Source organism: Siphateles boraxobius, unplaced genomic scaffold, assembly GCF_051911475.1.
Source record: "Siphateles boraxobius isolate OS27281-9 unplaced genomic scaffold, OSU_SipBor_1 33, whole genome shotgun sequence".
NCBI classification, from domain to species: domain Eukaryota; kingdom Metazoa; phylum Chordata; class Actinopteri; order Cypriniformes; family Leuciscidae; genus Siphateles; species Siphateles boraxobius.
In genome coordinates, this window is record NW_027508953.1 from 6,432,501 (window position 1) to 6,459,058 (window position 26,558).

The 26,558-nt window shown below is 38.6% G+C and overlaps 1 protein-coding gene across 1 annotated transcript; it reads left to right on the top strand.

The window, feature by feature from the left end:
• The first annotated feature begins 4,804 nt into the window (after window positions 1-4,804).
• Window positions 4,805-18,150, top strand: efna1a (ephrin-A1a). Its single transcript, XM_077195157.1, has 5 exons — window positions 4,805-5,102; window positions 14,991-15,286; window positions 16,112-16,177; window positions 16,287-16,376; window positions 16,879-18,150. The coding sequence occupies exons 1-5, from the start codon at window positions 5,005-5,007 to the stop codon at window positions 17,001-17,003; spliced, it is 675 nt and encodes a 224-aa protein (XP_077051272.1). The 5' UTR covers window positions 4,805-5,004; the 3' UTR covers window positions 17,004-18,150.
• The last annotated feature ends 8,408 nt before the right edge of the window (window positions 18,151-26,558 follow it).

The following is a 26,558-nucleotide window of genomic DNA, read 5'->3' on the forward strand; positions in this document are numbered from 1 at the left end:
CTTGCAAGAAAATGAAAGAAAAGCCAAAAGAAAAGATTTTGCAATGTTGTGCACTGGCACAAAACAGGCCTCCCGCTTTCTTTAACGGCATTGTTCACCCAAAAAATTACAATTCTGATATTTTTTTACTCACTTTCATATCGTTTCAAACCTGTATGGCAAAAACATTCTTCAAATATCTTTTTTTGTGTGTTTAACATAAAAAAGAATGTTATATGACACAACAAGTACATTTTTCTTTTTGGGTGAACTGTCCCTTTAAGGAGTGTGAATCTTCTGTATTGTAGAGGATTACGGCCACAGATAATTCACAGAAGTTCATCTGTGGGCAAGGTTTAAATTAGCCTCATTAGTTCTATTCCTTGATTTAATACTATACTTTCCGGCAAATGCTTATGCATTTGGATTTCAGTTTTGACAGTCTACACATCTGACCACCTTAAGAGTCTTATATCACATACATCAGAAGAAAGACACAGAGCACAGTGTTCAGCTTAATGTGGGTGAAGCTTGTTTATTTGTATTTATATTTTTCAGCTGTTCTGAAAAAGGTCGAGCTTCAGTGGTCTCTTACACTTTTTGTGGGGGAGAAAAAAAGTGCTTACTTTTTTTGCCAGAAAAAAAGTTTTGTGTCAGTTTTTTTTTTTTTTAAGGAAGTATTTCTATACAAGTTACTTTGTCAGCTTGGGAAAAGATACAGTACATTGTGACAACTTGTAAAAGTTTTCCATTCACATATTAAACATAGCCCAGGGCTAAAGGTCACCATTGACATCGATTCTCCTCTGAACCTTTTATAGTCCAGGAATCTGTTCGTAGGTAACAAAACCTTGGTATCAAGAATAAGGTTTTATAACTTTAAAAGTTTTGTTTTTCTCCCTCGATTATATTTCCTTTCTATGTCAGAGTTTTTTAGAGTGCATATGTATTCACTGTGTGTCATACATCATCTTTATTTAACAATATAAATATGCAATACACTGTGATGTGATCCATACCGAAAAGTTTGTGCCAAACTCCAGCGATGTCATTTATGGTAATGACACGACAGTATTGTTTCAGCGCTCTCTCCTCTCTATCTGCCTGTGATGAACAGTGTGGAAAAAAAAAGGAAAATCAGTTCCCTGTAACATTTTCAAAAATGTTCAACTTTATGATGCCAAGACCAGAACAAGACCCAAGAAATAAACACGTTACTGCAAGTTTACAGTGGCTTTGTTCCAAAAACCTAGTGAACTGCCTATATAGCCAGCATCCTAACCTCATAAATGACTGATTTGGAATGCTTAACAAGACAAATAGCAGGACAAACGTCTAAAAAAAGGCATTCAAAGTTCACAAAAACTCAACTTAACATTGTTTACCACAATTGACTTTATGACATTGAAGCAGTGTTGGAAAAAGTAATGCGTTACGATATTATGTTTGGAGTGTCTGTTTACACTGAGTGCAAAAAGCCTGCCTTGTTGGCAGAGGCTATTTACACTATAGGTCCTTAAACACTGAGTCGGAAATTCTCGTCCAATATTTTCGCACGTTAAAAAATAAATACGACCTCACGTTGGGTCCGTTGGGTTAACCGTCTAAGCGCATGGTCTAAAGCGCACTGCGCAAGTGCACTTAGGTCATGTCCGAATCCACTTTTGCTAGTTTAACGACGGGAAAAATGGTCGGCGCACCTGGCGCATGGTCTAAAAGTGTTGTCCCTATTCTCATAATGAGTAATGGGTGTGTTTTGGACATAACGTGCAAAAAAACAATCAGAGAAAAATATTAAATCATGAAAATTGGAAATGTATTATTAAACGGTGGCTAGACATCTTTTTAAAATTATATAAAAAATATTTCATTATAGGCTACTTTATTTTTATTAATACTTTTCAGCATTGAATGAATGACTTATTTTTGAGATTTTTCTTGTTTGTACGTGGATTTAATTGTTTTACTGAGCTCAGTGTAGTGCGCTCTGGGATTAGAATTTAGCCTAAACTAATTATTTTAGAAGACTGCATAATGCTGTAACATTCTACATACACATATGCAGCCTAATGAGTTGGTTGTACACCATACTGTATAGGAAAGCAAAGGCCCTGATAGTTTCCCATAAGCAATTATTGACTAATTATGAGGTTTACATCAGGAACCTGATTCATTTGCTTGATGTTGAGCAATGTCCAATAGTCATGAGGAAGTTGTCTGTTCTGAGGAAGACATATTGCTACCTGTCTTGTCTGGTTTACCTGTTATGACATACAGCTGTTGCGGACGTCACACACCTCACTTTCAGGACCAAACAGGATTGAACTAGGAGGCTGAAGGTGGTACAATCCAACAAATCCTGGTGGATGTGTGTCATATAACGGTTTCAGAGAAGTGGGTAAAGCTATTGTGTGTTTGTCCAATACATATATTAAAGAGTGGCGATTTCATTATTTCCTGCCATTTTGATGGTATAAGTAAAACATGTAGATCTTATAGATGTCAAAATAAAATGTAAGATTGTATTGCAAAAAAGGATTGTGAATATGAACGACCAGTTGTTTCTAATAATAGTGTGTGTGTGTGTGTGTGTGTGTGTGTGTGTGTGTGTGTGTGTGTGTGTGTGTGTGTGTGTGTGTGTGTGTGTGTGTGTGTGTGTGTGTGTGTGTGTGTGTGTGTGTGTGTGTGTGTGTGTGTGTGTGTGTGTGTGTGTGTGTGTTGTAGAATATGTATTGTTTTTGCATAATTAACACTGTCAAATTAAGTCCAATTAGACGTAAAGTTTTATAAACCCGAAGAGGAAACTTGAAAATGAACTAACATACCACGATTTAGTGATTTAGAAGTAATGGAATTGGCCCTTAAAAAGCTTAACAGTATCAAAATTATTAAAACTCTTACTCATTTAAACTTATAAACTCTAAACTTGTAAACTCATACATTTATAAACTCATGAATTCATACACTTATGAATTTTCATAAATTCATTCACTTATGAACTTTTAAATTCATAAATAGTTCACCATAATAACCACCCAGACCACCCTAGCAACCACCCAGAACACCCTAGCAACCACCCAAAATACCTTAGAACACCATAGCAACACCATAGCAACCACCCCAAATACCTTAGGACACCCTAGCAACACCATAGCAACCACCCAGAACACCCTAGCAACTACCTAGCAACCACCCAATATACCTTAAAACACCCTAGACACACCATAGCAACCACCCAAAATAGCCTAAAACACCCTAGCAAAACCCTGCAACCACCCAGAACACCCTAGCAACCACCCAAAGCAACCACCTAAAATACCTTAACAACCGCCTAGCAACCACCCAGAACAGCTTAGAAACCCACTGGAAACACCCTAGCAACTTTAGATTACTTCAAACTATACTTTAAATTTTAATGTACTTTAAACATTAAACTATTTAAAACTTTAAACTACTTTAAACGAATTCAAACTTTAGACTACTTTAAACTTTAAATTAATTTAAACTTCAAAGTACTTTAACATTCAGACTCATTTAAACTTTAAACTAATTTAAACTTCAAACTACTTTAAACTTCTTCAAACTTTCTGGTCCAAACTTTCACAAGCCAACTTAAAGTTTGACTCGACGAACTTTTTCTAGAAAAATGAAAAGAGTTCAGATCCTTCTTAAGTTACTTACTAATTGTATGCCTTTTGATGTATTTCTATTTGTTGTTTAGATCGGATCATTATTAAAAGGAGAGATAGATGAGACTTGAGCCCTATGATTTGTGCTATGAGAGGTACATGAATTATGTATTAGCATTCAGCAGAAGTAACTGCTGTTTTGACAAGAGTGCTAAAATGCCTGCTGGCTCTTCTTGAATCTGTCAACAGACTGTGTGTGTATTGTGCAATACACAATCACAAGTGTGTATGTGTGATAGTGAAACGAGATTGAAGATGTGAGGTGAACACTAGACATTTACTAGAATGAAAAATGATTTCCTAATTAAGCATGGACAGCAAACTACTTCTTTCTTTTTTTACATGACATTATCCCTGCGTCCAAATATGCATACTTCCCTGCTATATAGTGTGCAAAAAGTAGCATGTCAAATGAGAAGACTATTCAAATACACATTGAACAACACCAAGATGACCTGCATGCCTAAAGAATGTAGGCTGCTTCAGTGTTTAAGAAGTTAATCAAATTAAGTGTGTTAATTCAAACACAGCATAATTTTAGCCTATATTGGGAGCAAATGATGGGTTTGACTCTTCTCTGTTGGAGGTTAATCAATTGTATTTAGCTAATTTATCAGTATCAATTGTATAAACTAGAGAAAACAAATGAAGACAGACCAAATTGGATTGACTAAAGACTAGTCTAACTTGCATATCGAGTCTGTGTGAAAGTGTCAATGGCTTGTTCTTTTTTTGATTGTGGAAGATGAAAGCATTTATACCCTAAGTGTTAAAAGGGGGCATTTCGAACATTTAGCACTCAAAGTTCGCTCGTATAATCCAATCAGAACGCGATGTCCTTTGACTGCCCGGGAGGGAATCGATATTAAACTTTTATTATAGCCTAAATCATTTGGTGTTCCATAACATGTCAGGTTTCCGAGAAAACGAAATTACAGTATATTCAGGATAAATGTTAACAATCGATTCCACAACCTCAGTCTGAGGCTACAAACTACAGTACATCTGTAGAGGGCGATCGACTGGTTCTCCGTTGTAGGGAAGAAAGCCTGTGAGTTGATTGGCTGTGAGAAATGTAGGCGTGGCTTGGGCGAAGGTCTTTCTACAAAACCAAAATGCGACGCAAAGAAAGTTTCATTCAGCACTGACTAGATAGATAACAGACGCAGAACTCTTGATTTATTGTCAATCTTTGTAGCGCTGAGTACAAACCGTATATTATTTAGCTTTAGAGCAGTTTCTAGCAACACGGCTCTACGGGAACAGGGCTTTAGAAGAAACATTACCTATAGCTGGTTTATTTTCTTAATTTGGATTGAATCACACAGGGTCTAAAATGGATCTGGTGTGGCTTTTATACATCGCAGCGAGTATGTGCGCTTTGCTCGCCTCTGCTGAGAGACACACTGTTTTCTGGAATAGTACCAACCCTAAGTAAGTAGGCTAAAGTACTTTTTTAAAAACACGTTTTATTGTAAAATACTGTTTCATTGTAATGTTGTGATAATGATTAGTGTCATTTACTTTACACTGAAACGCTTGTTGGTAATCTTTTTTTTTTTTTGCGAACTCCAGCATAATTCGGCTTTTGTTTGTTTACTTTTAGGGTTTATGTAAATTGTCAAAACTTTTTCCTCTATGAGTGTGAATGTTTATTTGCAGCTTAATGCGGGGTTTATGGTCATTGTATAAGGTCTGCAGAATTGGAGACGCGTGCTTGTTTACATTATGGATGCGTTTTGACGTTGCGATGTTACATCTTTACCTGTAACAGATTGCATAATCCAGGCACTCTTATTGCGTCATCATAATCTCTCTACTAGGCTACCCATCACCGGAATGTTTGTTTGTGTCCTGTGTACATGTGATCCGCAATGAAATCTGCCTCTAAGACGAATTGATGCTTACTGCTGACTATGCTCGTTCTCGTACACTAGTTATAGTAGCAAGTTATGGTTTTGGCCATATTCATTTAATGTAAATTCAACTATAAGGTACCCTCACGGTCTTGTCGCTATATTTGGCGTTTTTAATTAATGAGTTGGGAAAAAAAACAAGACTGAATCGAGAAATACGAGGAAACTTCCAGGAGTGTTTTGCTTTTTTGATGTGTGGCTATAAGTCAGTAAAGTGTTGAAATAGGTGCTGACTGCTGAGTGACGTTTCCGATGATTGATAGGCGCAGAGCTGATGACTGGAGCTGGGATTGCAAAACTCGAATTGCCGATACGAGGCATGAGCGAACGAATCAATTCTGGATGTTTGTAAAGATTCGGTTGAACCGAGTCACCGAGCGTTTGCGGTGGACTGAAAGGAGAACTTTGTTTCAGAGTATACAATGTTAAGGTGGTAGCCTACTATCTATTTTCCAGCTGGTAGGAAATGTAATCTGCCAAAACAAACTCTAACAAAATAGTGTCGGTAACTAAATACAGCAATATTTAACCAAATATTAAAACCACAGAAAGCATATCATTTTTCTCGCTTGGACTTTTGAGAACACTTTTGAGTGATGACTCAAATGAGTCCATGATTTTAACCTGTTCACTGAAACGAACCGATTCGTCTAAATTAATCAGATTTCTTTAAGCTAAACCTTGCAAATAAGTAATGATTTAGTCATTTTTTAACAATTGGTGTTAATATTCTATTCCAAGAGCCTGAAGGGATTAGTGTAGAAATGCTGATAACAGACAGAAAAGAATTAGAGCATCTGCTCCTCCACAGTCTCAAACTCTCTCTCTCTCTCTCTCTCTCTCTCTCTCTCTCTCTCTCTCTCTCTCTCTCTCTCTCTCTCTCTCTCTCTCTCTCTCTCTCTCTCTCTCTCTCTCTCTCTCTCACGCACACACACACACACACACACTCACATTTAACCCATCCACTCTTCTTAGAACAATACGCGTTTACTTCAGCAGATGTAATGATTGCGTCAATATCCAAACAACAGTGATCATTTTAGTGCCTCCACACACTTACTATTTTTATTCCACATCTTAATCTTTTCCTCTCTCTCTCTCTGTGTGATCTTATCCTGTTTTCATAGAAATACTAGAGGGGCTGGGGGAGATGCTTTCTCTTTTTTTGTGCCTTTCTGCACCTTTTTTCTGCATTTCCTTCTTTCAACACCACGAAGGAAATATAGTCTGGTGAATATCATAAAGTGATTGCATTTGTATGCATTTGTGTCTGATGCACATGTTTGACAGAGTGGGTGCACATGTGCGTGTAGGTGTGTATAAGCCTTGGGGGAAGGATGACTCTAGGGTCGACAGACCATTGCAGCTGAGCACGCTTTGTTTTTCAGCATGAGAGGTGATTCTGAGTCAGGTCGTGTCAACGCACATGTTTGAATTTGTTGGTGCATGTTCTTGATGTGCTTGCAGCTGCTTGCTGAAACACATGTGTTGTAGTGTTGCTCACGGTCAATAGTTGATCAACTGGAAGGTGTGTTTCAGTGGGAGCTGATTAGGGAGTGTCCTGGTGAGCAGTTGCATCTCAGCACTTGTTTATGATTCACTGACTCACTCATATAATTTATTAACCAAACTTCCTCTATTAAATTCTCTGTGCACTCCTGAAGAGTGTGCTTTGATAGCTTTGTGTGAGGAACAGAACGAGTCATTACTCACTGAAAATGTGTCCTCGATTTCATTGGCATGTTAATGAAAATTCATGAGATGAAGACAAAGTCCAATTCATGAACAATTCATTCTTTTAAGTGGAATATTTTCAATGTTCAATCAGTTTATCCAGTTCAAAAAACTTGTTTGTTCATGAATCACATTCTCACCAACTCAATGATAATCTGGTCCTAATGATTATTCTTTAGTGAATAACGTCTAAAATTTTGTTTTGTCTTCACTTAAGCTACTATATGACATCAGAAGATTTGGAATATAGTACATATAATGCACATTAACCACTTTTATGATCTTTTTTTATTGTTTTATGATTTTGAAGCTTTATGATTTTCAAGATTTTGGAAACTCCAGTCCCCATTTATTGTAATAGAAGACTAGTACACTGTTCACAATTCTTTCCTTTTATGTTCCATGTAAGGACAAGAGAGGAAGTAAAAAAATGACAGAAATTTCATTTTGTTGAGTGAACTAATCTTTTAATATTACTCATGAATGCTAAAACTTTTCTGTAATTGTTGTTCTTGTTATTTTACCATCACTCAAAGGCTTATAGAGATTTCTTCTCTTTCTGTATCTTTCTTCTGTCTCTTTTTCTCTTTCTTTGGCCTCTCTCTCTCTCCTACAGTACCTGTCCTTCCCAAACCTCCTCCCTTTCCTCTGGCTGCGTGCCCCGTACCGCATGGTTAACTGGCACAAAGTTCAACCTCTCCTCTGCTCCTTTTCTTTAACTCTTTCCCTCTATCGTTTCGCTCTGCCCCTATCCCATCAGTACCCCAAAACTCTCTGACCTCCTCACATTTTTGTTTCTTCTCCGCTTGTCCACGATCACCCCATTGTGTTACTGTTTCACCCTGTAAAAAGGCCTTTTACATGGTTTAATTCAGCCAGAAATGAGGCTTTCTTGGTTTCCTACCAATTTTCTACAAAATGTCCCATTCACTTGTGTTTTTTCCAGGGAACTGGGCTTTTTTGCTTGTGGGGTTTTGCCAGCTAAGTGCTTTTTTGTTATACGTTCCAGCCAAATTAGCACGCTCCCACTGCAGATCTGCAACGGAACAAAACCAAGGGCTAGTGTGACCAATTGCGGGGCAGAGTTCACAGCCGAAATGAAGTGCCATTCATGCGGTGTGTCTGTCACTGTGCGCGTCTGTAGATGTGTGCGGAGAGGAGAAGTGGAGATAGAAACCGGCGATAAAGTGCCATTTTGCTTTTGTCTACATGTCACTTAGCATTAAACTCATCAGATCTGTTTGTGTGTGCGTGTTACACTGACAGTGAGCGAGTGAGTGATGAAGTGCCATTCACTCTCTATAGTCTGTCACTCTCTCTGGTGGCCTTCAAATAGGGAGCCGCCACTCGAGCCCACCTCTCTCCCGATCCCGTGTCTGGCTTCTCCCTCGTTCCCTCTACCTTTTATCTCAGCCGTACACGCCAATGCTTTTCATCCTTTTATTCGGTTCCTGTCCTTATTTCCTTTCCCTCTGTGAAAGAAGGAAGAAAAAGAGGTGTTGAATTTTTTTTCCTTTGCCTTTTTTATTTAACAGTTTTGGCAGCCATAAACACCAGTCTGTCTCACTCCACTTTTCTCCTCCCTTTGACCTTCTCCATGCCTATTCCGTCCATTCACTGACTCTGAATTCTGCGATATCCACAGAATTCAAATGGTCGTCATTCACAAAGCTCTACAGATTCTTGCCCATTGAGTGTTTGTTTTGTAGCTAGTTTAGTGCACATTTACATTTACCCAGAAATGAAAATGGTCATTGTTTGATTCGTTGATGAGTGATTCGGGGCTCAAGCACCCACCGAAAAACACGAGATATTCTCCATTCATTTTAACCAATAACATTTTTTATTGAGATTCGAGATCCAAATTGTATGATATTTGTCAAATCATGAGGGATTTGCCATATTGTGATTTACAAACCTGAGAGAGCAAGTGAACTCTGTCCAAAGGTTCAGGAGACGGCCTTTTCCCTCGCTAAGCTTGAGTTTCCTGGCCAAGTGTTTTCCCGGGAAAATGGCACATCCTGCACGTACAATAAACAATACCTTTCTCACACACTCGCGCACGCAAGCAACTCGCTTCTTTCACAAGTCTCATATACACACTTCCTCGTACACACGCATACTCTTTGAATTATTATTCACACGAGTTAAGGGGCTTGGGAAAGTGATAGTTTTGTCTACAACTCAGTATCAAGAAAACATGTGCCTTTATGCCCATCTCTCCCATTGGTCCCTCACTACTTTCCCACACACATCGTCTTAGATATTTGTTCATTACACCTGCAGTAAAATCTACTGTTATCTGTTATCTGTTACAGCATTTCATGGCCTTATGATTCCCAGAATTGTTCTTCCTTCTCACAGTCATTCCTTTTCCTCCCTTTCAACTTATTCTTGAAAATCTTTGATTTATCTTAAATGTTTAATCAGTTCCTTTCATATTTAAGAACACATGTCCAGCCGAATGTATTTAAAGGTGTATTTAACTAATTATTACAATCATGCGCTAATTATTTGTCAGGAATGTGTTATGTTTGCACGTTTATGTGTGTTGTGTTAGGATCTTGTTGTCACAATCTCAACCCCATGAGTTTCTGTCTCCGGCACTCTTGTTGTTTGTACTGTTCTTGAATGGACTGTTTTTAAGGTGACGGTCCATTCCCACGACACGTTGCACGCATTTGATTACAACACCGCGCTAGAGGCCACTCCCCCTGCTGGATGGCTAATGCTTAAACAATGCAAGGAACTGCTGAATCCATTTTCATAGCGATATGAGTCCCCTTGTGTGATTCTCATTTCCCTTCACACCGACTGCTCTTGTGTTTCTAATTATTTATGTAATTTATTTATCTATGAGAGGATTTCAGAGCTGGGCAGAGCAAATTGGAACAGTTGACCAGTCGGGACTGTAGTTAGTGTGACAGATCGGACAAAAGGAATTAGACAACAAAATCCTAAGGCAGCTTTTAACACACCACCATACCAATTTAGAGTTTAGGAATGTAAGCTTATGTTATTATACACACCTTAGATTGTCAGATATATTTGGTTTAAAAAATGGTGAAACTGCATTTGAGTAGATCACATGCCATTTCTTTACAAACGAGAAAAGAGTTCAGTCATTTGATAAAAGCAAATCTGACACCTTATCAGTGGTGCTGAGAGACAAAAGAAAGATTGAGCAATTTGAAGGGACAGAAAAAAGATTGATGTGGATAAGATGAATGTAAACAAGATGGATTGAAAAAAAAACAGTGTGGAATATTGTCTTGAATGGGGGAACCGTTCGATTTTTGGTTGCCATGGCAGTCGTAAAGGGCCAGAGTTAGTGTCCACAAACGTAGGTCACTAACCAACATACCGTGAATTCCAGCGAGACGGTTTATGATTGGTTGGGAGCGCCTTGGGGGCGGGGTCGCAGGGAGAATGAATGGGGGATCAAACAGGCTTATTGAGTGCTGAGAGACAAACCGAGGGAGTGGACAGAGATGGATGGATAGAAGAAAAGATGAAAGAACAGGACTGGTCCGAGTCGGGGCAAGGACAAGCACAAGAGCCGGCTGCATTTTTTGGTGTATCAAAGGATTCTTTGCTTTTTTCCTTTCATCACATTCTTTATCTCTCTTACACCTGCACAGTACAAAAGTTTTTGGGTTGTTGTTTTTAATATAGACAAAATTTTCTCTTTCCAGTACATACTGCCACACCAACTCCTTTCCCTTTTTCCTTCTATCACTCTCTTTCTATCTCCCGCCAGCCTTTGTTGCATGTCCAACCAAACCACTCCACTGTAACACTCCAACTGTGTTTCAGAACAATACAGAGCTTGCTATGGGCCCCTCATTTCTCTCTCTCTTTCTGCTTGCATTAAACTGAATGAGGCCCCTGGCCCCTCGGCAACCTAGGCCGGGTAATCCCGGAGCACAGAGCACCCAATGATCCTGCCGCACTGCATTCCGAGCCAGTCACCCAGAACAACAGAGCCTGCATTAGCACTGAATTAAAACGGCAGAGGTTTCAGAGGCTAATGACAGTCATTTTAGCCAGCTAACGCAGGTGTGAGGGCTAAAGTGAAGGATGGATATTTGAACAGATCCAGTGGTCAGAATTTTGTTAATTACCGTTTAGACTGTAGTATCAGGTGCTGGAAGCTACAAAAGATTACAGATCGAATGACAGGGATGTTGGTGGGCCTATTGTTGGAGAATGTGTGTGTGTATGTTTGAATACACCAGACCTTCCCTTTTAAACAGGTGAATGTGGAAAGAATGTTAACTTCATTTCCTAGAGTATTAACCAAAATCCCTGCTTCTGTGTGTGTGTTATAAGTGTGTGTTAAGGTCTGCACTGCTGACTGCGAGCATTTCCTCAACCTCTCACCCCCCACTGATCATCCCCCTTTTCTCTGAGCTCCAACATTCCAGCGAGTGATAGAGTGTTGAAATGAGAGAGGGAGAGGGAGGAGAAACCAATTGATAGACTGACTTAGAGGGGGTAAAAAAAGAACAACAACGACAAAACTTTGAACTAAAGATTAAGAGACCTGAGATTAACCCTACGGTTGCCCATTTGTCATCAGGTCAGTTCTATTGGCTGAAAATTCCACTGATATTTACAGGAAGATGAGTTCACAATTAAAGAACTTCAGCTATTCACATTTTACGGTAAGCACGGACGTGACTCACAAGCACCCACTATTCGTCCAAGTTTCAGTCTTCATTAATGAAGCTAAAGAGTTCATTCATTCATTCTTTCACATTTTCACTCTAATAATTAACTCCACACTCTAAAAATCTATCTATCTATAACTATTTTTGTAGACTTAGATTTTTTTTAATCAATTTGTCACTGCTTTGGCAATACATGGATAATACTAATAGAGCATAGTAATTTACATGTTTAAGACAAAGATATTTAAAAAAAAAAACTTGCAACCATTAACAAGCCACTTTTAAAGCCCAGGACAAAGCATAAAGGATTTAAGTTCATCTATATATGCTCAAGAGGAAGTTGAGCCCAGTATATGTGATGAATGATGCGAGAATGAGCGAATGGCATTACTGTATGAATTAAGGCATTGATAAAGTAACCGTAGCGTTTGAAAGGACACTGGCTTAGGGAGCACCCGCTGACCCCTGTATTGAGACAGAGTCCATCCCCCACTGCTTTCCCCACTGACTCCCAGCCCCTGGAGGCTGAGGGGGGGAGCAGCATAATTGCCCCCCTCTGGGACCACTTTAATTCCAGTCTTTGTGTTTTAATTGCCCCCCCTCCCGACCCCTTTTTGATGAACACATTGGGGCCATACCACAAACAGATTTTAATCAGGGTGTGTGTGTGTCTGTGTGCTGGTGCGCCAGATGACTGCTCCCAAGCATCTGGTGACAGCAGTTAAAGAATGTGCGACATAAATTATTATTGGTGAGGTATATTTGCTTCATTCATCAAACAAAGATGCATCAGTATGTGACTGCTCTACACGGCCACCAGATAATTGAAGTGTGTGTGTGTGTGTGTGTGTGTGTGTGTGTGTGTGTGTGTGTGTGTGTGTGTGTGTGTGTGTGTGTGTGTGTGTGTGTGTGTGTGTGTGTGTGTGTGTGTGTGTGTGTGTCTGCAGTGAGTGAAAGCAGCAAGCCAATTAGAGGCGCTGTGTGTGTGTGTAAGACTAGAAGGGGTCTGGAGCCAGATCGTCTGTCCTAAGACCAAGGGGTCCCCCCCATCCACAAACAAGAAAAAGAGAGAGCGAGAGAGACTCAGCAGACTTTGATCATCGACCAGACGTGTGGATGTTGTCACACACCGACAGAAACACCCATTCTGGGAAATAATGCTACTGGCATTTACAGCAGACAGGGAGGAAAACTGAAATTCTACAGAATCTACAAGGATCGCAATTAGTGTCTATGACGCTCATGTTGGCCCTTGAGATGTTTGTGATCCAGTATTTCAATATTTCAACTGATTCTTTACAACGCTCCTTCATTATAAGTAATGGTGATGTTTCCAGATGGAAACTGTCAGTCCAGATGTTTTACTCTTAGAAGCCACACAATTCAAGGTATCAGTCACGTCCTTAAGGTAACCTGTGCAAGTTACAAATATGTTTAGTACTTAGTTATTATTTTCTAAATGATCGTTATTGATTTTCCGAACAATTCATCCATGCGCGTTTCATTTAAAAAACCATATTCACATCAAAATGTGATAACTCGATCTTCTGATGAAATTACAGGCTTTTCTCTGGTTATAAATGCTGGAATTCTCTAATCATTTAGCCCACATAAACCCTGCCCTTTTTTTACCATCAAAGGCCTCCATCCAATCAACCAATAGGAAGAACCAAGACCCCGCCCAATATTTAGTCCCCCGCTAGTCCTTTTTACTCGGATGTACGGCACAATACGGAAGAAAAGATTTGTCGCTACTTCTGTTTCATCATGACTTTAAGGGCTAGGAAGCATCACTCACAAAACTTCACATTTAATAGCAAATCGAAAAAATTCAATACCACAAGACAGAGATACTTCTGAGAGTATGAGAAGTGAACCTGATCACCATCCAAAAAGTTGCACCCGGGGAGCCCAAAAAAGGTCTTATAGCTGATTTTAGACCTGGCTGATGTTGAGCTCATAATGAAAATGTCTGAACCTGAGCTGAGCTCAGAAACGAACATATGGAAGCTAAAGTGGCATCCGATGATGGATGGTTGTATAAATAAACAAGGGCTTTCTTTCTACCTCTGGCATTCTTCTATCAGTGGGCAGCACATAAACAGAGATAGCACACTGCCAGAAGAGCTACAGGAGCAGAACTAAGAATGAAGCAAATGCTGGAGAGAGGGAGGGAATGGAGGGAAGCAGACAGAAAGACTGTCTCCACCACCTCCTTCCGTGTGTCAAATGAAAGGGAGAAGTGTGGCGTAGACTGGGTGTGTATGACTCCGTCAGCCGGAGTGCGTGTGTTTATCTGTAATGAGTAAAGGAGTGTTGACGAAATGCAGATTTATTTCTCTATTTGTGTTTGTGAGTCTTAACGCATGTGTTTCTGCAGATACTCAATAGTCATCACCTGGTGATGCAACCTGACAGATTGCAAATGTCTGCACAAATAAGACTCTGCTCTCACGAGGCGAGCGAGATCAATACATAGCAAACGTTCACGCCAACATGTCCATGTTTCTGCAATTTTCACCAGTTCTGACCTATTCTCTGTGTACGGACAGCATGCGGTTCGATCAATGAATCGATGTTTGGAATAATCTATATTCATGCATCTGTCCCGGCTCTTCTTCTGCAAAGAAATCAACATACTCATCTGTCTTTCCATTGTTTGCATTTTTGGCTTTTCTTCCCCTCCGCCATCCCTTTGTGATTTGCCGTCTGGTCGTCTTTGAGATGGTATTGTAGATCAATGCAAGGGCAATTGAAAATGTGATTGCATTAGGCTTGGCATTCAAGTCACTCGCTCTGTGAAAGTTCTCTAAATGAAGAATTCATGTCACCAGTGAGAGTGATATTGCTGGAGTTATTCTCGTTTCTTGCTGCTTGTTTTCTGCCGATCTAGATGATCTTGTCTCCCAAAATTTTGTCTTAAAGCTTATTTATGTATTTGCTTCATTGCATTGCTCTTTTACAAAAAAACATTAATGAAATCCCTCTTATTCTTTCAGGTTCCGATGGAACAGCTATGCGGTTGAGGTACGCCTGAACGACTACCTAGACATCGTGTGCCCTCACTACCCACTGGGCGAAGTGCCGTCACAGGATGCCGAGCGCTACGTGCTCTACATGGTGGAACGTGAAGACTATGACTCCTGTCGTCCACAATCTTACGACCAGATGCGCTGGGAATGTGGCCACCCTTTCGCCCCTCACGCACCCGAAAAGTTCTCTGAGAAGTTCCAGCGCTTCACTCCATTCACTCTGGGAAAAGAGTTCCGACAGGGCGAGAGCTACTACTACATCTGTGAGTACAGCCCTTAAAAAGTCAGCTTGCACTTTAGCTATGAAAGTGAACATGTATGGTTGATCGTTTTGAAGAATGGTTAGGGGTGGAAATGTTTTTGAACATATGAAAACCAGTTATAGATTTATTGCCCCACAAACCATACGCTGAATGCTAAGTCTGTGAGTCATATATGAGCCCTTTTTTAGCACCACAGTAATGAATACATTTCAATTTGTGTTGCGGACTGCTAAACTGGCAGCAGAACCACTACGTGTCTTTCTAGCATCCCCACGGGCTATCCTTGGGGAGTTTGGGCTGTCAGAAACACAAGGAGCGCAATTCAGCGAGCATGTGGACTAGTATATGGAGGTCTAGAATTAACAATGATGAAATTTGACAGCCCAATATAGACCCTTCTAGGAAAGCATACTTCTAAAAAGGCTTATTCTGCAAACACTGTAAAGTTAAGGGTAGAACGTTTGATGGATAAAATGCATTAGATCCGCTTTGATGGTGTGGAAAGATCCATGTCAGTTTAAACTCAAACACCAATACAGTGTTTTTCAAAAGCACAACTAAACCCAATTTTCTCAATTTTTTGACTTTTTGTCAATGGATTTGCAGCTCTGCCACAGTGTAAACTCTAGTGTGCACCACTGTCGTAAAATAGATCAGACACAGGTCACAGGTCCAGGTGTCTGCTAAAGAGAAGTGGATTAGCCACTACACGTCTAACACTATTAACCTCCTTTCTAATTAACCTGTCTGCTACCCATTTACCTCCCTATTATCCTTTTATCTTCCTCTATCCTGACGGCCTTCTCTTTTTTTTTTGCCTTACAGCCAAACCACTGCACCACCACGGAGAGGAGTGTATGAGACTCAGAGTAGACGTAGTTGCCAATGATGGTGAGTATCGCCACCCTGGTGGTGTGTAGGTGAACTAGCAGATCATAATACTGCACATATTTTGCATTTCAGTTGATCTGTGTATTCACTGGTGTTTTCTTCCATTCAGGTTCTCAAGAAGCCAGGGTTGGCACAGGAAGTGGATCTAAGGTGGGCACAGGGGCAGGAGCTCACACACCATCTAATCGGTTACCAGCAGGTACGGTCACATCGATATAAGTTTTAAGGGGATAATTCACCCAAAACTGAAAATTTTGTCATTAATTACTCACCCTCATGTCGTTCCAAACCTGTAAGACTTCCGTTCATCTTCGGAACACAAATGAAGATATTTTTTTTTATGAGATCTGAGAGATTTCTGTCCCTCCATTGACCATCCATGCAACTACCACTTTGGCGCTTCAAAAAGTTCATGTTAAAACTAATCCATATGAATCGAGAGGTTTAATCCAAATTTTCTAAAGAGACATGATCTTTTTATATGAGAAACAGATTGAATTAGGACTTTTGAACACATAAACATTCCTCAATTCACACATCTGTTGTGGTAAATGGAAACTCAAGCATGTTCATTTGACGTACGAGAACCAATGAGGTTAATTCTCATGTTACACAGCACGTTTGAGCTTCCGCAAGAACCAATTATGTTTGTTGTCCCTGAAATAAACTGAAATATCTAATATATTATTTCCATGTTACAGATGATCCTGTTGTGGCTCTTCCTGAAGTGCAGCAAAGCAAGCGGACAAACTCAGCCATTTCAGGAGCATCCTGGACTGTTCTCACAACCTTACTCCCCCTTTTATTGTTGTTGGTCTTACAGTGAGATGAACACTGGACTATATTTCACTTACAAAAGACTGTAATGACGGCGGCCTGTGTTGATGGAAGCACACAGAGGTAGCTCTTTACATCCCAGTGCTGGCCATTGGGAGAAGCGTACAGGAAGTGGAGTGGAGAAGCCTAACTGGAAGAAGAGGGCTTTCGGACACTTCTATAGAAACAAAAAAAAAAACGAGACGTCAGTATTTTTCTGGAAATATTGTTCATGCAAAGGGAGATGTTTTCCCTTTTACCATTTTTTTTCCTTCATTTAAACGTCTGACCACTCAAAACCTGGATAAGAACAAACTGAAACAGTAATGCAGATTTGGAATTAGCATGAACTTGGAATATGGACAACCCCCTTTATTTGAGTGTCATAATGATGGGACGCAAGCCAAGAATGAGCCAAAGACCACAGAGCTTCTCACGGAGGAGTAGAGCGATCAAAACTATTCATTGTTTTCTCATGTTTTGTATATCCAGAGAAATAATTGAGTTTCGTATTAATTTATGTAGCATCAGCTTAGTGGGTTTTATTCTCACTGTCTCATGGTTTTACAAGACTGTGTGCTGTACCTGGATTTTATCTGGAAATGCAGTACAGAACACACACATACCCCTTTACCGCCGAAATAGTGCTGGTGCCTGTGATGGGACATCTGTGGAAATGAACAGAGCGATTCCAGATTGGGCGCCGCCACCCTGACAGCGGAAAACGGCGGCATCCGATACTGTTTACTAACCCCACTGACACACTTCCATTCAGAAATGCTGTGTTGTTTTTGTACATTCATTGTTTAAAGAGTTAGTAAATTATTAGTTTTGCTGCAGAACAAATTACTGTATAAAGTGAGCAAAAATGTTTACTGTGTGATGGAGAGAGAGGAAATGAGACGTGAGAGAGGAGAAACTCATTGGATTAATGTGTTGAAGTGTAGATGAAAAAGTGATAAAAAGGGAAATTGGATTATTGGATAAATACACACATTTCCTCCCAAGTGTGTGTGGAGCTGTGATGGTATGTCCTGGCACGGTGGGTCAGATCAGCACCCTCAGCATGTAAACTGCCGAACACAATCAATGAGAAGCACACAATCACTAATGTACACCTGGAAATGAACTTTATAATTAAGAACAGAAGTTTTACTTCATCTAAGCTGTTCATTGGGTGGAAAGAAAAAGGAAATTCAGAAAAATATGTCAACTGATTTGTATCAGCATTTGGACTACACTATATAGCAGTTAGCCAAATTATATTTTTAATTTTAATACATTTATGCTGGTACTGATATCAAAACATCAGGGTATCACATGTGTAATATAACACCGATATAAAAAAATGATAGAATTAACGATAGAAGACTCATTAAAATCAAAATCATTAAATTGCATTATATGAACTGTTTGTTTGTTCAAACACAAACACACACATATATATATATATATATATATATATATATATATATATATATATATATGTAAAGCAATTTGATGATAGCAATTGAGATATTTGACATTAAATGAACATTTATTTTACATAATATTTAATAAAAATCCACACACTAAAAAAAAAGCAGAAACTGATGAATCCCAAAATGGCCAAATGTCTGCTGACTAATTGACCTGTCTGATATACTGGTCTGTCACTACAATGTAAGCTTAGCCATTTTGTTGTAAATCGACATATACCATGCTATCAGGAACAGTTAGTGTGGGGATACTGGACCAGGCTTACACACATTAATAACACTAATCAGCTAAAGCACTATGAACAAAACACCACATACACTGACTCTGACATGATGTAGCAGTTTAAACTCAATTCCGGACAGTTGTTTGTACGACTGGCACAGCTGTATACAATTAACTTTGGGTCACTTTGATTCATTTTTCCATTTTGTTTTTCTTTTTTTATTCTTGTATTCTTATTTTCTACATGTATTGTGTAAAATGTATATTATGTATATAAAGAGGATTATATAAAAAAGACCTTTGATAAAAAAACAAAAACATTTAATGTGAAGATTCTTATGTGAAAATAAATGATATTTTTGGAAAATGCGATTGTAGCCGACCTTGTTTTTATATATATATATATATATATATATATATATATATATATATATATATATAAGCAGTTGTCCTGCCTGCTTTCATTTATGGCAGTGCTTTCAAGACTTTATTCCTTATAGTCACCATGAAATCAAAATTGATATTTCTAGTTTTTATGGAATATTGCAATATTTTTTATAAATTATTTCGTGCACATCCTTTATTTTAATGAGGGCGGAGCAACCTGTCACACACATGAGATCGACCAATAGCAAACCACAACCATCCAATCAATTCCCAATGCACAAAATCAAGTCCCGCCCTACATTTTATATTGTTCAACCGCAGTTTCACTGGGATACACGTCACAAAAGGGAAGAAAAGACTATCTCAACTTCCACTTCATTTCGACTTTAAACATTTGAGGTTTTCTAACTTTCCTTATTATAATGTATATTTTGATCACTCAGCATCCAGGACCAGAACTATCTGAGCTCATTTAGAACAATGATAATTCCCAAGTAGAGCCAAAGCACATATTGTCTTGCTCGTGTGTCAATAGGATGAAGTATTTTGTCTCTCAGGGTTTATGATTCACCGGTGACAGGAAAAAAATCACAATGGTCGGAGGTCAGAGGCATCAGTTTGACCGTGTGTGTGTGTGTGTGTGTGTGTGTGTGTGTGTGTGTGTGTGCGTGCGTGCGTGCGTGCGTGCGTGCGTGTGCGTGTGCGTGTGTGTGTGTGTTTCAGGGGTATGGCTCTTCCCTTTGTATTCTGGCTAAACTTGGAGCTTTGCCAGACGGCTCTGTAAACATACACACACCTCTTCTGTTATTGTTTGCCATTTTAGAAGCTCTCATTCGCTTCATTCCAATGTTGTGCATGTACGCATCAAGCTCCAACTATTTAAATATTTGTTTGCCATGAAAAAATTACAAACAAATATATTTCTGGGATTTATGGGAAGATTTGTTTATTAAACCAACATTTGGTCCTTAAGCTACTCCCTACTGAATGATTTTGGCAGCTCTTTTCCTCGGTTATAAATTGTATGCGTTTTGTCTATGAGATTTTAATGTACATTATTCATTTTCTGTGAGGTTTGCAAATATTGCAATTTTCTAGCAATAACAGAGAAAAAAAATTCTCCTCAGGTTCTAACCTCCTTTCACTGACCATTTGTTGAAACTTTTTTCATGCTGTATTTTATACCCTACTCATGCAGTATCATGACCTTTTCCTTCGTTTTATTTACCTATCAATGTCTCCATCTCTTTCTGTATCGCAGCATCTCATTTTCTCACCCTCTCTTCGTTTCTTTCAGCCTCAGTTCTTCGTTTACCTTCCCTAAAGCTCTCTCTTTTTTCTCTCTCTGTCTGTCTCTGTCTCCTACAGACTATTGTTCCTCCCTTCCTCCTGCTCATCTCCAGAGGCCTTTCTTTTCTTTTCTTTTTTCTTCTCTTTTTATGGCTGTGACCGTAAGAGCAGCTGTAACACTGCAGACCGGTTCCGCAGCTCACACCCTGACTGTGTGTTTTCAGAGCTTTGACCCCACGACTGTAAATCAGCCCCTCTCTTAACCGTTTGACCTTCTCTGAAGAGTTTAGGGAGTTTAAAGGGAATAAGTGGCACTTCACTAGAGGACTTTTGCTTTAAATAGTCATTATTGCTAAAGAGAAACCACAAAGAGTCAGTTGAAAGACCGACAAAAGGGGACAAAGCAGGAACCGGTATGAAAAATCATGTCTGGAGACAAAGAGCTCAGTATGATGTGGGAAAATGACATCTGTTTAGGTAGAGATACCAAAAAAGTTTGGGGGAAAAAATGTAGGAAAAGTTCAGAAAATATACAGCAAAAAAATATTTAAAATATAAATGCACAATATTTCTAAAACTTAATTGATGTATATTTAAATTATATTAATATAATTTCAATCATTTGTAATATTTTTACCTTCAATGTCTTGTCCTGTAGATTTCCATTCCACAGTTTTCATTTTGAACGGACGAGTCAAAACTGTTTTTTGGGCTAATGGGCAGCGTGCATTTCCACAAATTTGTGCATTTTTCTGCAATTGAAATAGATGAACTTCAGCAGTGTCAAAGAGTCTAAAAAAACAAGAGAGGCAAGATCTCTCCCTCCTTCCTGCATATTATTCATCTCACTTCTGGGAAAAATTTTGACCTTCTCTTATCAGCTTTGAATGTCTCCTGAAGATTGAGAGTGTTACTTACTTTTTTTTTCTTTCTTTTTTTGCCAGATAATGCATTAAGTTGGTCCTGTACATCTGTTTCTATGCTTTATGATAAAGATGTTAAGCTTTTGTCCTTGAGCTACAAATACACTTTGAGAGAAGGTTTGCATTTACACACAGACACACAACTTTGATCAAGAAATATGCTTAGCACGGTTTATCCTCGTGCAAGTTGGGGCAAATTCTGTGGCTTTGTATCCCATTTCTGTTATTCATCTGATAAGACACAGACCATCCATTAGATTATGATAACACTTTGTCTAGTCATATTTAAAAAGGTCCTGTTAAACTGTATAATTATTTTTTATAATTGCTGTATTCAAGTATAATTAACTTTAAATGTTTTAATAATTAATTAAATAACTTTTGAATAATTAATGTTAAAACATAAGTTGTTATATCTTATTGATAATTAAATTTTTCAGTGTATGCTTTTTTTACATTTTCAACTTTCTTCAGAAATGACGTCCAGTTTCCCCTCTGGATGTAATGGGTGGAGTCTCAGACATCCCAAGTCTCCCGGAAGTTCCGGGAGTCTCCCGCATATTGATAGCGGCTCCCTGATGCCCGCAAATTAGTTCAAATCTCCCGGAATCTACAGCTTGCGAGCTCCAAACCGTGTCTAGTCCAGCTCCACCGCTGTAGACCTAATGGGTGGAGTTATGTTTAGCGATAGATAGAGTTATGGATAGGGTTCAGGTGTGGTTGGGCCGTCTAGCTCCACCCATTACGTCCACGAAGGGGAGTTCGATGTCAAGCTCCATCCATTGGCAGATGAATGAGCAGCCTTTCTTATTTACATCGGAAGAGGGATGTAGGTGCTGGGATTGGCATCACACCTGAGTTGACTGCGTTCCAGGTTGTAAAACTAAGATGGATGCATCCAGGAAAACCCTTGTTGTCCTTACTCTTTCAGAATACAAACACATAAAAAAGCAGTATTTTTCAAAGATAATGCCAAAGTATCACGTTCACAGAGATTAGAAGTGCTAATAAACAATATATTACTACTGTTTCACTACAGTTGATGCGCTGAGCAGCCATATTGGATTCCAAAGGTCCCCCGAGATTCGTAGTCGCAATTTCGACTTGGGGGGGCATTTCAGATATAAGTTTCAACTGAATTAGGAATTTCCCACTACCGAAGACAAATGGAAAGCACCATTATTCTCTATATCAGTAAGCAGTACTGTTTCTGAACTCCCTGAAAGGCCTCGATTGTAGTCTTATTTTTTTTTTTTTCTTGGAATGTGCGCGTCACAATATTCCCCATTTTAAATAATTCTCGTCCAAGGCATACGCAAAAAATAAAGAGGTTGAGACCAGGTTGAGTTACATTAGTAGGCTACTGTGTTGAAACTCACGGTTATGGTAAGGGCCGTGACATTTCCGAAACACCCTCAAAGAGGTAGGCCAATCACAACACACTCATCCAGCCGACCAATCAGAGCATATTGCATTTTCAGAAGTAGGGACTGGAGCTAAACAGTGGGAAGAGTAATTAGCTGGTGAAGTGGAATTACCTGTCATAGAGTTAACGAAAGTTATCATGAGCATTGTAATGTTTGAAGCGGATATCTTAACAAATGTCAGTACTCCGGGAAGATTTTAAAACAAGCGGTTCATTCAAAAATCTGTAAAATCTTAACTTCATGCTGTGGAAATACAAACCAAGACAACGACGGCAATGCTGTAAAGGGACGGGGCTACATAAGGTCTATACAATCACAACAGGAAGTATGGTGAAATCAACACAGGCTGTTCATGTAGGTGTTATGTCTAATATCATTTTTGCTCATTCCCCTATTCAGTCATCGGTGGAGGAAGCAGGTTGGAGAACAGCAGCAACTTGTCTGGACACAGCATGGGCATCAAGGGAAGAGAAATATGACACAAGTCTTCCTCAGACAGCATATGTCTCATACTGTTATCCAACATGAACAGGGGGGTGGAGAGATTCGTAAAAGAATGATGACATTAATATGCAGGCTGAAAAAATTTGCTTTTTATGTGTTTGTTATCAAATGTAGCAGAGATGTATTTAAAACTCAAATAAGCATGTGTATGATATGATATGAAGTATGATACACCATTCAAAAGTTTGGGGGTGTTTTTGAAAGAAGTCTCTTATGCTCACCAAGGCTGCATTTAATTGACCTTAAATAGGCTACTGTAAAAACAATAATATTGTGAAAGATTATTACATTTTAAAAATAACTTCTATATTTTAATATATTTTAAAATGTAATCAATTCCTGCGATGCAAAGTTGAATTTTCAGCATCATTACTTCAGTCTTCAGTGTCACGTGATCCTTCAGAAATCATTCTAATTTGCTGATTTGCTGCTCAAGAAAGATTTCTTATTATTATCAATGTTTTAAACATTGCTGCTTAATTTTTTTTTGGAAACCATGTTATATTTTTTGAAAAAGGTAAGTGCTGGCCTACAGCTACATCACTTAATCTCGATTTCTCAACCTTTAGATGAAGAGATAGCTGGAGATATTGGGAAATCAGATTTTTGATTTAGCATTAAAAGTAGAAAGCTCAGTGAACCCTGAGTGAACATGGTTCAGTTCCTGCGTGATATGGTTTACCAAGTCAAAGAAAATAAAGCTATGGTGGCGTTACAAGTAATGTCTTTGTGAGCACTGAGTAAAATCTAGATTTCTAAGGTTTTTGTTTGAATTCATTAGGGATTGAGAACAAGCAAATATATTGACATATTGAAAAAAAAAACGTCATTCTTTTTCATTGTTGAATGGGTTATCCTATTTCAAAGCCAAACCCAGAGAAATACTACGCCAGTCCAACAATATCAGAAATATGAATACAAAAACCCCATAATTATTATCAAGCCATTTAAACAACAAAGACTGTCAAGCAGCTTCTCAGATCGGGGTCGAGGGCCGCTACATCTCGATTTTAGCTCGGCTTGATGGATTGGGCATAAATTCTTGTTCAGACAATGTGAATGTGATTGAATTTCAAGCTATGCTTGCCATGAATTTCAGGAGAAATCCACCACGATGCTATTTCTGAAAGCATGAGTTTGATACAGCCAATTTTCTTACAGAGCTGCCGATTTTAGACATCTGTGCAACCATTCATTCTGCATGTTTGCTGGCAAAAGAAAATAAAGCAAAAGCTTCGATTAAGATGTGAAAATAAGACTCACAGAGTCACTCAAGCCAAAACCATAGACGCTACAAAGATTTTGATTTAATAAACTATTGAAGCAAACATGTAATACAATCTCATGTGGTTAACACCAACGTCTCGGAAAAATGGCATTTATCGATTTTATAGGACGTTTTATCTTCAACATACTCTTGGATGGAAGTATCTACTAGTTTCTGTCCTAATAAAGGCATATTTGGATAGTAAATTATTATTGGTCAGAGAGAAAAAGAGCTGGAATTTTACCATGGTCTCACATTCTTTGACAAACACACCTTGCTAGCACATGTTACTGAAACAGTTAACTAATTAGCTTAAACAATAAGGTTTACATTCACTGACGTATATCTTCAGAGGAGGTAAAATTTTCAGGCATTACTCTACACTTCCACTCATTTTTCCGTCTTTTTTACATTGATATTTATTTTAACAAGGCCAGAGAACGTTTGGCAGCTGGCACTCCAGATAGTATTTCTCTTTGTTAATATGTTGGCAGCACACGACTCAGACATTTTTAGACGTTCAGACGTTTGGTGTACTTGGAGTTTTACTGAATGTCATTTCAAGTCAACATGGAATCCAAATTGATGCTATTTACTTTACTGATACACAATCCTGGTTTTCTTGTGTTTGATTCATCAGTGCATGTTATTCCAAAGGAAAAATAATGTTTGTCTTTTATATTTTTCATCAAAATGTAAATCACAAATTTCCTTTCCCTGACATCATTTTGGCTGCGTAGGCTATTGGAAAATGTTAACTGTTTTTTTTTTTTCATAGCCTAAGTTTGACATACACTGTATCTGAGACAATAATTATGTATAATTATATTTTACAAACACAGTGTTGGGGGTAACGCATTACAATGTGAGCTACACAATCAGGTTACTTTTACTGTTTTTTTTAAATAACGGATTACTTGTAAATAATTTTTAAAAGTTACTTTTTGAGAAAGTTACTTTTTCAGAAAAGTAATGCAAGTTACTTTGTTTTCCATTTTATTGACTGACATCTCTCCTAAAAAATTATTTTTAAAAATGAGTATTTTGTAGTTTTTTTTGGCAGGGACTACAACAAGCTTCTTCCTGGGTTGGTGACATCACAAACCCTAAAATGCTGGGCTGCTTTAGAAAAGAGGAATAGTTGTAGTCGCTGTTTTTTACACCCCGGAAAAAGTTTGTCCTAAGGCTGGCGAACTTACTGAGGTTATTATTTATTTGAAACACTGTTCCTGAATGTTATGACCTTAACGTTTGTCTGTGTGCTGCACATTTTATGGAGAACAGCTTCCAGAAAAAAGTATAAAGCAGGCTTTACGCACAAAAGCTTCTCCTGTAAGATGTAGCCATTCCCATTTTGTCGGGACAATCTGTTATGGATCACAACTTATACGTTTGTTGTATTATTTGTAGTTGTGTTTTCTCTTAACAGTTCTAAGTATAAGCTTTATGTAGTTGCTATGATGTAAACGAAGGGCAAAGCTTTGCCTCCGCTAGCCTGCTAACTAACAGTATTGATGTAGTGTTTACTCTAGCTTTTGTAAGCTCTTGCTTTTGTAAACTGTTCATCATGATCCATGATTTTGTGATCAATTACTGTTTGTATTACCATAGTTTTCTGACCAATTTGATTAAATGGTGGAAAACATCACATCTATAAGAAAATTATAACAAATAAAATGAACCACTCTGAAATGTCCCGTGAAATGCGTGCTTGCTTGAAATCCGTTCAGCAAAATCCTCTTGTTCGTTAACATTTCAGAGTCTGAAACGGGCTCAAAATGGTTTGAAATTGACGCCATTGTTTACATCTGAGTAGAGCTCGCGGTCATGAAGGGGTGTTGCCAATCACAACACACTGGGCCAGCTAACCAATCACAGCACATTTCATATTTCTATTTCGGGGCTTCACCGAAAACAACACGTTCAACCAGAATGCGGAGAGAGGAGCTGTAATAATGTAAAATATGTGAAAAATAATTTATTTTTTTAACAATCAACCATGAAAAAATATTCTAGCAAACCCCAAAAACAAAATCAAGACTTGGTAAAAGCCAGGGCATAATAGG

Excerpts from the sequence above, each read along its gene's own strand:
- efna1a (XM_077195157.1), top strand. The coding sequence starts at position 5,005 with ATGGATCTGGTGTGGCTTTTATACATCGCAGCGAGTATGTGCGCTTTG. Across the intron at positions 15,287-16,111 it reads CGAGAGCTACTACTACATCT|CCAAACCACTGCACCACCAC; the intron begins GTGAGTACAGCC and ends TTTGCCTTACAG. Across the intron at positions 16,178-16,286 it reads AGACGTAGTTGCCAATGATG|GTTCTCAAGAAGCCAGGGTT; the intron begins GTGAGTATCGCC and ends TCTTCCATTCAG.